The sequence below is a fragment of the Bos taurus genome, chromosome 11, assembly GCF_002263795.3.
Source record: "Bos taurus isolate L1 Dominette 01449 registration number 42190680 breed Hereford chromosome 11, ARS-UCD2.0, whole genome shotgun sequence".
Classification (NCBI taxonomy): Eukaryota; Metazoa; Chordata; class Mammalia; order Artiodactyla; family Bovidae; genus Bos; species Bos taurus.
In genome coordinates this window covers 46610545-46622840 of record NC_037338.1, presented here as the reverse complement: position 1 = coordinate 46622840, position 12296 = coordinate 46610545, and the positions used below count along the sequence as shown (strand labels likewise).

The window sequence follows — 12296 nt, the reverse complement described above, 5'->3', positions numbered from 1 at the left end:
AAAGGAGACACCAGAATCAGAGGCTGCATTCTGCTAAGGAGCCAGAGGAAAGGGCCCTGCTACAAATGCCCCTCAGAGAGTTACAGCAGCCTCCGGTTCAGGGGGCAGACGGCCACTACCATCAGCCCCCCATAGCCTATTATTACCAGATTAAGCTAATGGAGACTATTTTTCGAACCCACTGCCCTACATGGGATGACATAATCCAACTTCTAGTCTCCCTCTTCAGCACTGAGGACTGACACAGGATTCTAACTGAGGCCAGAAAATGGTTACGAGAAATGGCACCTGAGGGTGCTGCAAACCTGCAGCGGTGGACAGAACTAGCCACCCCCATGAGAGGCCCTATTGGGACTGTAACACAGAGGAAGGGAGGGGCCACCTGGAGAGATATTGGACTGCTATTTTACAAGGTCTCAAGAGGGGGGGCCCCAAAACCCATAAGTAGGGCAAAATCCTCCGAAGTGATTCAAAGGGAAAGCGAATCACCCTCTAAGTTCTATGAAAGACTGTGCGAGGCCTGTATACTTTATATGCCAATAGATCCAGAGGCTGCTGGGTCTCAGACGGTGATAAATGCAGGCTTTGTGTTTCAAAGGCCTACCCCGAAAATGTCAGATGGGGGGATACCAAATGACTCATGAATTTTTATACATCTCTGAATGCCCACTACCTATGTTGGGAAGAGACTTGTTGTCTAAATTGGGGGCATAAGTGACCATTCCCCACCACGAAAGACCCACTTTTTTGAGTGGGCTCAACCATTTATTTACTCTTCCTCTCGGTAACCCCTCAAGATGAATGGAGGTGGCACGATCTCCCAGAAGGGAAACCAGATGGGCTAAACAGTCGATGGAGGGAGTGAGAGAGAGAGAGTTAACTCAATAATTCCCTGAGGTTGGGGCGGAAGACAACCCTCCCAGGCTTGCAAAACAAGTCCCAGAGGTAATAGAACTCAAACCCAGTACAATTAGGTCAGCACCCGCCTTGGGCCTGCCAGACCTTGCTAAGCCATTTACTCTTTACGCGACTGAAAAGGACAAAGTGGCTATGGGAGTGTTGTTCCAGACTATGGGGACATGGGACAGACCCGTGGCTTATCTCTCAAATCAGCTGGACAATGTTGTCACTGGGTGCCCGGGATGCTTACGGGTAGTTGCTGTGGTTGCCTTACTGGTCCAGGAGACAACCAAGCTGACTTTGGGCCAAGATTTGATTGTAAAAGTCCTGCATGAGGTCAACACTCTCCTGTGAAGGGACCCCCATAAGTGGCTGTCGACATCCCGGATTACTCAATACCAGGGACTGTTATGTGAGAACCCCCATGTTACTATTGAGCCTTGTCAGGCCCTGAATCCAGCCACTCTCCTTCCTGTGGGAGAAGGTGGGCCCTCACATGATTGCAAAGGAATATGCCAGCAGACCTGACTTGAAAGACCAGCCAATCCCGGACCCACATTGGGTCCTGTACACCAATGGCACCAGCCTGATAAAACAAGGACAACAACTGTCGGGATATGCAGTAGTCATGGAAGAAACCATCGGTGAGGCTAGCTCTCTGCCATCACACTGGTCTGCTCAGTGGGCCCTCCAGCTGTCAAAAGGTAAGAAGACAAACATTTACACTGACTCCAGGTATGTTTTTGCTACTTTACATGTACATGGGGCTTTATATAGAGAGGTCTTCTGACAGCCAGCAGAAAGGACATTAAAAATAAAAAAGAAATTCTGACCCTATTAGATGCTGTCTGGGACCCAAAAAGGGTTGCAGTCATACACTGCTAAGGACGTCAAAAAAGGATACCCCCCCAGGCTCGGGGAAACGGACTGGCAGATAAAACCGCTAAACAAGCAGACGAGGGCTTGGGGGTGACAAGTAAAGCCCCTACTAAAGCTCTTGTATTGGCAGAGATGCCTGAGCTAACACTGGAGTCTCCAAAATACACTGAAGCCCAAAATCAACTAGCCAAAGTGGAAGGGGCATGAAGACTGAAAAGGGGTGGTGGGAATTGCCAAGTGGAAAATTATTGGTACCCGAGGAGCTGGCACCCACTGTGGTAAGCCAAACACACCAAGCATACCACCTAGGCCATGATAAACTGGAAGAGCTAATTTGAAAATATTTCTTGGTTCCCCACCTCTCTTCCCTATGCAGAACAGAATCTTAGAGCTGCACTGCCTACTCACAGGTTAATGCTGCCTCTCGGCACTATCTTGGGTGAAGGGTGATTTGTGGAACATCGTTATAGTTGCCTTGATGGTTCTGCTTTGTGGACCCTGCATTTTACAACGTATTATGAACTTTGTAACCCAAAGATTGGTGTCGTTCTCCCAAATTGGTGGTTGGAGAGCCAGGGTGCAATATATCCCTATGAATGATGCTCATACTATGAGTTAAGAGCATCAAGAGGAGGGAATGAAGGAGGAAACAGAACAGGTTCTATCTTGAAAGCAGGACTCCATCTTGGGCCGGACTGTGGACTTTGAGCTATATGCCCAGTAACTATGGAAATGACATACCAACTGGAAAACCAGGCCCCTGGGGCTCTCCGTCACTAAAAGAATACCCTAATTATCTGTGTAACCAAATAGAATCATGCATTCTATTATGCTTATTGGGGTATGACCACAGGCCTATTGATAATTGTCCACTGTTAACTATCTAGGCTTAAGGCATATGAATCACTGGGTTAGCTTTGATTGTCAGGGAATTTGGGGAGGTGGGTTTGTGCACGTACACTTAGGGTATATAAGGCTTTCCCCAAAACTGGTCGGGGTCCTTAGCTAAAAGGAGACTCTGCCTTGGGCCCCCTGGTGTAATAAACTGCCTGCACTATCTGCATTGTCCTTCTGAGTGAGTTTGTTTCCTGGAACGCGTGGCTATAACACTATTAAGAAACGAAAAGAGGTTAATGAGTAGCTCCCATGTTCTTCTGCCATTGGTACACAGTTAGGGAAGAAAGGGCAGGAAGGCATCTGATGGGGCTGTTTCTTATTCACTGACTTCACAGGGGCTCATTTCAGCTTTTTAGATGCGCCGAAATGAAAACTCAGTGTGTTTCCTTCTTCCGTGACTTTTTGTCATTCCGACTGGTTTCCCAGGATTGGGGAAGGTGCAGACAAACCATCCAGGATGGGCAGCCGACTCTAAGGTATTCCGAGAGCCGACTTTATTCCGATAAAAGATGAAGGGCAGATATTTCCCTTTCTTCTGGGCAGCCAGTTTGGAAAGTTTCTTCTTCTAGGAGGTAAGAGAGATGAATTAGACAGTACAGGCTTTGGGATGGAGAAAACTCAGCGTGTGTGCTCTTGCAGTAAATCCTCCCACTCAATACTCTCAGGCAGATGGATGCTCCTGTTATATTAGACAAAATTAGAATTTGTGGAGCATCTGGGTAAAGAATCTGCCTGCCATGCAGGAGACACAAGAGACACAGGTTTGATCTGTGAGTTGGAAAGATCCCCTGGAAAAGGGCATAGCAACCCACTCCAGATCCTTGCCTGGAGAATCCTGTGGACGGAGGACCCTGGCAGGCTACAGTGCATGGGGTCACAAAGAGTCAGGCATGACTGAAGCAACTGAGCACAGCATAGCACAGAGAGGCATTAAGGACTTTGACTTTCCACTTGGGTGGCCGAGGGCAAAGGAAACTGGTTGAAACCCTCACCTTCAGCTGCAGGGATGGCTTGTGTCCTTTGTTTGTGTCACAGCAGAGACACAGCTGGCCTTTTGAGACGGCCAGAAAAATGGGGCTTCCTTTGTTCTCATAAGCTGACTTCACACGGGAGGCTAATACAAAGAAGATTTCTGGAAAATGATAGAGGAATGGGTTAGTCTTTGGCATAAGGAAGAGGCCCTCTTGTCTTCTGAGGTTTTGGGCAAGATGTGAACAACCTTTCCCTTCATGTCTGTTAGTGGCTCAGTTGTGTCCGACTCCTTGTGACCCCATGGATTGTAGCCCACCAGGCTCCTCTGTCCATGGGATTTTCCAGGCAAGAATACTGCAGTGGGGTGCCAATCCTGTCTCTAGGGTATCTTTCTGAGTCAGGGATCAAACCCAGGTCTCATGCGTTGTAGGCAGATTCTCTACCACCTGAGCCACCAGGGAAGCCAGGGAAGCCCTTGATTCTTGGTCAAAGACCCCCTCATTCACTCTGGTCAATTTGCCCCTTCTTCCACAGCCTGGGTCTTTCTTTCAGAAGGAGAAACCTCCCAGAAAGACATCCCTCAAGTCTAGTCATCATTACAGACTTGCCATCTAATTCCTAGCAATCCTAGTGGTTCCTGGACCCTTTCACCCTGCTCCCCTCCACCATCTGGAGCTGCAGGAGTGATGCAGCCGGAGCTGAGCCCTTCACAGGAAGGCCGTCCCCTGACTGCAGGGATGGAAAACACGACACCCCTGAGAGTCACCTGGGAGTATGTAAGTCTTATCCGGAACTGCTCTGAGGGTCTTGGAGTCCAGGACCAAAACTTTTTGATCCCCGTCATGGATGGTGAATTTCTCTGGGCCGTTGGCCTTCACTCTTGGACCTAGATCAAATTAACCAGATAGTAACATTTCACACTAAGCACAAAAAATTCGATCTTCTGTCCCTGTGTGTGTCCCTCAGTCGTGTCCAACTCTTTGCGACCCCATGGACTGTAGCCCACCAGGCTCCTCTGTCCATGGAATTCTCCAAGCAAAAATACTGGAGTAGATTGCCATTCCCTTCTCCAGGGGATCCTCCAACCCTGGGATCAAACCCAGGTCTGCTGCACTGCAGGCAGACTCTTTACCATCTGAGCCACCTAGCCCTTGGTCGATGGTCCTGGCCCCCCACCCTGCCTGTGAACTTGGCCATCACAGCCTCCTGAAGATTTCTCCCATCCCAGGCTGTCTGCCTTGCTCCAAACAAGCAACTTAGCATGTATGTAAGCATCTGGGCTCTGATTCTGAGACATGGGTTCAAATCCAAGATCTGCTGCTTACTATTTTAGGACTTGTTTAGTCGTTAAGTAGTGTCTGACTCTTTGCCATCCCATGGACTGTAGACCTCCAGGCTCCTCTGTCCAGGGAATTCCCAGGCAAGAACACTGGAGTGGGTTGCCATTTTCTTCACTGGGGGATCTTCCCGACCCAGGGAAGGAACTCACACCTCCTGCATTGGCAGGTGGGTTGTTTACCATTGAGCCACCAGGGAAGACATACTTTAGGACTTAGAAGTTACTAAATCTCTCTAAACCACAACTTCTTTATATGTGAAATGAGGGGAAGTGGTAGTAACAGTGCCTACCTGGGGTCTTGAGAGAATTAAAATGCTTAATGAGATGAATAAGAGTTAGCCAGGTATCAGCTTCAGAAATCACTCAGTACTAGTGAATCATTACTCTTCTTAATCCTCTTTCCTGCATCCTCTCACTGTGGGCATCACACCACCAGCACTGCCTGGGCTGGGACAAACCCCTACTAGTCGATGCACGGACAGTGGCAGAGCAGGAGGTGAGATGTGGAAGTAGGAAGCGCCCAGGAGCACAGCTTCATACAAGATTGAGCTGGCATTGCCAGGTTCCCACAAGAAGCTACAGGGTTTGTGCCTGGCCTTGGAGGAACCTCCCTGAACAGTCAGGACCTGACACAAGAATACCAGGGGACTTCCCAGGGCCTGGCTCCTAGAGACACATTTGGGCCATTCCTGCCTAGAGGTGCAGCCACACAAGGAGTCTTCCCTACTGGGCCTTGGACAGAGCAGGTGGCCCAGCTTTCCCTTGTAGGATTAAGGGCAGGAGCCCACACGTGGGCCAGCAACCATCAGTGACAGGTGGCTGTGAAATGTCCAGGGTGATAACACAGTAGCCACCAAACCAGGTGACCGTGTAATATAATTATCCACCCTAGGCAATTATAACCAGAAATGAAATCTGAAGTCTCGTTCTCATCCTCTGCAATCAGCACGAGGCCCCTGACTGGTCTCAGCTTGGAATGTCCTTCTGGTCTCCTTCTGCCCATGAGTAGGGAGGGCTCCTGCTGGCTCTCCTGCCACCTCCTCCAGGAAGCCCTCCTAAGCCCCTCTGTGGGGCCCACTTCCTCTCTGGACCACACAGCTCTTTGTACCCATTCCTGAAGCATAGGTATTGGTGTCCTTGCCCATTTCCCTGCATCATTGTAAGCCCCCTGGGAGCAATTCCCCTGCCTGATTCACCCACCATCCTCAGCCCTGGCCTAGAGCCCCCCAAATCATGGACATTTGATCAAAAAAATGACTGGCCCAGGCAAGACCCTAAGGAGCTCTGTAGTGGTGTAGGGGCAGATGAGATCTGTGCTTCTCAGCTCTGCTCAGGTTAGAATGTCCTAGGCAGCATTTCTGGGCCCTGGACATTCTGAGTTCATGGTTTGGGTGCATGTTGATTCAGAATCATTAAACTAGATTAACTCTCAGCCTTGCAATGTGTCAAATGTTAATCAAACCTACAGACTCAGCCTTTCAGGGCTGTTAATGCTAATGGTCTGAGGACCAGGCTTTGAGTGTCACTGTCTAAGGCAGTGTTCTCAGTCTTGGCTATACAGCAGAAATCACCTGGTGGGTGATCTTTTAAGACCATAGTTGTCCGAGCCCCAGCCCCCTGAGATTCTGATTCAACTGGTCCAGGGTGAGACCCAGACATACTATATAAGTTGCATTCCTAGCATTAATACTGGGCTTTATTTTCTCGAACCTTTTTAGTATTTCCTAAATTTAGTCTTCTTTTCCTTCTGTTTCCCTCCTATCATACCCTCGCTTGGGCCCCCATCATCTCACACCAAAGCTTGGGTAGAATCCTCTTAACTTGTGTTTCTCACATTATGAAAAAACTGAAAAGTGAAATGAAAGTCACTTAGTAGTGTCGGACTCTTTGCGACTGCATGGACTGTCGCCCACCAGGCTCCTCTCTCCATAGGATTTCCCAGGCAAGAATACTGGAGTTGCCATGCCCTCCTCCAGGGGATCTTCCCAACCCAGGGACTGAATCTGTGTCTCCTGCACTGGCACTCAGATTCTTTACCACTAGTGCCACCTGGGAAGGTCATGTAGAACCTTTAGATTCCAGCACGTGTCACTTCTGTTTGTGTCACCTGGCACAGGTAACCTGCCACTGTTCCTCAGTTTCTGCCCATGGAATTGGTGATGTTAACCATTTCCTCATGGGGTTATGGGAGGTTCACAGGGTAGCTTGTGAGAAGGGTTTTAGCTTAGCCGAGCCACCATGGCCTTCAGGGGTGTGGGTTCCAGGGTGCCCCCTGCTGGCCATGTCTCTGATTTTCATAAACACAGTGAGAAAGGACTTCAGAGTTTTCAGGCTCCTGGCCGTGATCAGAGGGACTACCAGGCTCAAAACCTTTCTTCTCTTGTGCCCTTCAGCTGCTGCATATTACCTGCACCTCAGAAACCAACTTGGGCTCATCTTTCTTTTTTTTGTAAATTTATTTATTTTTAATGGAAAATAATTGCTTTACAATATTGTCTTGGTTTCTGCCATACATCAACACCATACATGTTATCAGCCCTCCTGAGACTTGCTTCTATGAAAATAAAGCCTCAGCTCCATCCCAGCACCTGAGGTGCCCCCAGTCTCTGATTCTTCCACTCCCCTGAGAGCCCAGCAGCTCATCCTCCATCCACACCCTCACCATTTACCACACTCATCAGTTCACCCAGGGGCCTTACCTGCATGGGCAGCACTCATGGAGGTGAGGCTGGGGCCTGGCTCCAAGGCATCTCTGACTGAGTCTGGGATCAGAGACAGGGAGGTTAGCACAGGCAATTGAAATTTTCAGGACCATCAGGGGCCATTGACTGTCTTACTTCTTTTGCATGTGTTTTGAGAAACACTGAAGCAGAGAAATAGTGATGACATTATAAATAGCTTCCTTGGTCCAAAATGGTAGAGGTGAAGATTAGTTTCAGTGGTTGGGGGGCTTCTGGTATGGTGCTATGGATAAGAATCTGCCTGCCAGGGCAGGGGACATGGATTCGATCCCTGGTCCAGGAAGATTCCATGTCCAGAGCAGCTAAGCACTTGCACCACAACTACTGAAGCCCATATGCTCTAAAGCCCGTGCTCTGCAACAAGAGAAGCCACCGCAGTGAGAACCCCACACGCTGCAACGAAGAGTAGCCCCTGCTTGCTGCAACTGGAGAAAACCTGCACGCAGCAACGAAGACCCAGCCCAGCCAAAAATAAACAATTTTTTTAAAAAGGAGATAGTTTCTGAGTGCAGAACTTCCTAGAGCCCATACTTATTAGAAACACATGCACTGCATTCTTCCAGTGGAGATAATATAACTTGCCCACATTACTCTGAGAATCATCTGGAGGATTTTCTTTCATGAAACATCATTTGAGAAATTCCTGAATAAAGTGTCTGGTCATAAACCATACAACTCTTGCACACTGAGAACACATAGAACTGCTGCTGCTGCTGCTAAGTCGCTTCAGTCATGTCCTACTCTGGGCGACGCTATAGACAGCAGCCCACCTGGCTCCTCCATCCACAGGATTCTGCAGGCAAGAATACTGGAGTGGGCTGCCATTTCCTTCTCCAGAAGACGAAAAACCGAACCCTGTGCTCTGGTGTGAAGGTGTTACCCCATCTTTGCTTTGCTGCTCCTCTGCCATCTGAGACAGCTCTGCCTCCCTCCACTTTGACCATCATCCTCCCATCCGTCCCTCCAGCTCTAACAGTCTAGGCTTCCGAGAAGTGGGAGGGGAAGGCTGTGGGGAGAAGTGGCTCAGACAGAAGCCTCTCCAGTTCTGTGTGGGGAACAGGAGGCATGCCTTCACCTCTTGTGCAGCAACAGACAGAGGCAGAGCCAGGATGTGGTCTCGAGGTCACAGTCTGAAGCTCCCTGGCATTCGGAGACTATGGTATCTGGTGTCTGTGCCTTCCAGTGTCTGCTCCTCACTGTCTTGGGGACAGAATGGGCAGGGTGGCCTCCACATCACCCGTGTCACAGGAGCAGGGCTGGTGCCAAACTGCTCTGTTGTCACTGTTAGCAGGTCCACATCCACCAGACCAACATCCTGATTCTTCGTTTTGCAACTCTGAACACTGTGTGTGGGTTGAAAACTCCAGGATTTGGTTTCTGGTGTGTTACAGACCTCTCTGTCCACGGTCTGTGCATTAGACAGTCATTTGGGTCAAAAGCCTCCCCTTCTTGTTCCTGTGGAGCCGCTATCCAAGTGCCTTCCTCCAGCAGGTACTCAGAAGCCCTGAGCTAGGGTCCGTTTTCCAGCCCAGACTCAGAGAACCCCTTCCATCACATGGGTTTCTCCTCTGCCTGGGCCGATGGGGAGGAAAAAGATGTCTTTGGAGGATTCAAAACCATTCAGGTGGTGGGGCTTCCCTGATAGCTCTGCCCACCAGTATGGGAGACATGGGTTCAATCACTAGGCTGGGAAGATCCCCCATGCTGCAGAGCAACTAAGCCCATGTACCACAACTACCGAGACCAAGTGCTGCAACTACTGAAGCCCAAGAGCCCTAGAGCCTGTGCTGTGCAACAAGAGAAGCCACTGCAATGAGAAGACCATGCACCACAACTACAGAGTAGCCCCTGCTCACTGCAGCTAGAGAAAAGCCCATGCAGTAATGAAGACCCAGTACAGCCAAAAATAAATAATTTTTTTTAAAAAAATCCAAGTGTTGAATCAGGACTTTGCACCCCAAATCTTTGGGTGAAGATTTAGCTACCATCTGGTGCACCTGGACATATGGGGCAAAGCCTCATTCCCCCTTCAAGGATTTCTCTTGTCTAATTCGTTTTCCAAGGAAGTTCTCAAAACTCACATACCAGGCAAGGTCAACAGGGAGAAGCTGGGTCTGGGCCCAGCACCTCATAAGGTCCCTCTTTAGGAGTTACACTTTGGCCCTGGTGTGGATTTTTTAAATAAGAATCTTACCTTCTGAGGAGCACTGAGGTTCATCTCTTTCCCAGTCTTCACAGTCCATTTTCATACCTGGGTTCTCCTCCAAAACGGACATTTTCAGTGTGAGGAAATGACTCAACAGGAGGCTGGGATGAAGGGCAGGACCTGAGTGGACAGGAAGAAAACTAGTAATGGCATCTTCTGACCCCAGAAGACCTTGCTGAATGCCCGTAAGTGTCCATCAGGCTGCAGGCCTTGCTCTCTGCCTGGAAACGTTTGTGGCATCCAGGAGGTCCTCCCAGGCCTGGGCCATCCTTCTTTGATGTTTGCCCTCCAAAGCGATGTTTTTGAAATATATCATTTTTATGATCTTGACAACATTTTAGCAAAATGAAACAGAAAATTCAAACTATATTGTTCTACAGTATGGAGGTTCCTTTCAAAACTAAAAATAGAGCTACCACATGACCCCAAATCCCACTACTGGGTGTATATCCAGATAAAAACATGATCCAAAAGGATACATGCACCCCGACGTTCACTGAATAAGTGTACAGTAATGAGGACATGGAAGCAACCTAAATGTCCATCAACAGAGGAATGGATAAAGAAGATATGGTGTGTATATACAATGAAATATTGTCCACTCACTAGAAAGAATGAAATAATGCCATTTACAACAACATGGATGGATCTAGAGATTGTCATACTGAGTGAAGTTAAGTCAGACAGACAAGGAGCAGTATCATATGACATCACTTATATATGGAATCTAAAGAGAAATGATACAAATGAAGCTATTTACAAAGCAGAAAGAGACTCACAGACTTAGTTAGAGAATGAACTTGCGGTTGCGGAGAGGGAAGGATGGAAAGAAGTGATAGTTAGGGAGTCTGGGATAGACATGTACACACTGTTATATTTCAAATGGATAACCAACAAGGACCTACTACACAGCACAGAGAATTCTGCTCATGGGGCAACTTGGATGGGAGGGGAGTTTGGGGGATAATGGATGCATGTGTGTGTATGGCTCAGTCCCTTCGCTGTTCACCTGAAACTATGACATCATTGTCTGTTAATAAGCTATACCCCAATACAAAATAAAAAGTTGGGAGTATATTTTTCTAATCCTGGGACTGGAGAAAGACAGCCCACAGGCCAAATCTGTCCTACCACCTGGTTTTAAATAAAGTTTTATTGGAACACAATCATGTCTGTGTTTACGTGTTGTCTACGGCTGTTCTCTGACTGCAACAGCAGAGATAAGTCATTGAAAGAGAGTCAAAGAAAGCCTCTACTGTTTACTGTCCCAATCTTCATAGAAAAACTTTGCCAACCCCCTGGTAGAGTCTAGTCAGCAAAGAAAGGCCATTTCTTTGCAGCCTCTTGTCATGGAAAACAGAGCCTCCAGAGATCCCAAGGAGCTCAACTCCTGATGTCTTGGGGCAGGGCTGACTCAGAATCCCCTCACAGGACAAGCTTGGAGGAGAGAAGCTTTCAAATACTTTCCAGTGGTACATATCACCTCTCACCCGATTCACAAAGCCCATTCCCCAACATGAGTTCAGGGCAACACAGTGAGGGAAGTGGGGCAAGAATTGTTTATTCCCAATTTACAGACGAAAAAACTGAAGGTAGGTGACATGTCAAGGCTGACACCACTTTTAAGGTTGCAGAGATGGAAGTTTTGTGTGAAAACCCAATCCTTGGAAAAAGGCTTAGGAAAAAGACAAAGAGAACCTAGATGGTTTTATAATAAGTAAAAATGACTAGGAAGAGCTCCAGGGCTTGTCAGTAGGACAGTGAGCAAAGGAGAGGATGACCACCGGGCAGTTCTGGGGGGTGCGGAGAACTGATGGGTCTTTAAGGGCACAGATATCTACTATTTGATCCTCAGTAGTTCATTGTTTGCATCCCCTGAATTCACAAAGCACACCTGCCTTTGCAGTTTGAGGGACAAATCAAGGGACACAGAGGATTGGTGGCACTTGAGAAGGCAGAAAAATTGGCATTCACAGGAGGACATCAGAACAAAAGATAAAAATGTAGGTATCCAAATACACGAAGATGCTGCTAGTGACCCGAAGGATGCCCACAGGCTGGAGGACCTAGGGATGTCCCTGTGAGCTGTTTATGGAATTTGCCACCTATATCAAGGTAAATGCAGGTGGCTTCCACAGAGCTTCCTAAAGAGGCAGTGCATTCAGCCATTGACAGTCATCTCTCCAGCTCAGATCGCTCAAAATATTGGGTTCCAAAATATCTTTCTGAAGACCAGCACTTTCCAGACTCTGGAATGAGTCTTCTCAGCCTTCAGAGAAGAGGCTGGCATTATCTGAGTTTGCAGGTTTCCTAAGCTCAGGGATTGCCGGGCCCTGGAGCAATGCCTGCTTATTGGTAGCCC

General features: G+C 48.2%; 1 protein-coding gene across 1 annotated transcript; it reads right to left on the bottom strand.

The window, feature by feature from the left end:
• Nucleotides 1-1624: 1624 nt before the first annotated feature.
• On the bottom strand, nt 1625-10054 carry IL37 (interleukin 37). The gene is made up of 5 exons (XM_024999750.2): nt 9923-10054; nt 7687-7749; nt 4415-4534; nt 3669-3808; nt 1625-3241 (listed from the first exon to the last, which is right to left on the bottom strand). The coding sequence occupies exons 1-5, from the start codon at nt 10002-10004 to the stop codon at nt 3029-3031; spliced, it is 618 nt and encodes a 205-aa protein (XP_024855518.1). The 5' UTR covers nt 10005-10054; the 3' UTR covers nt 1625-3028.
• Nucleotides 10055-12296: the final 2242 nt, after the last annotated feature.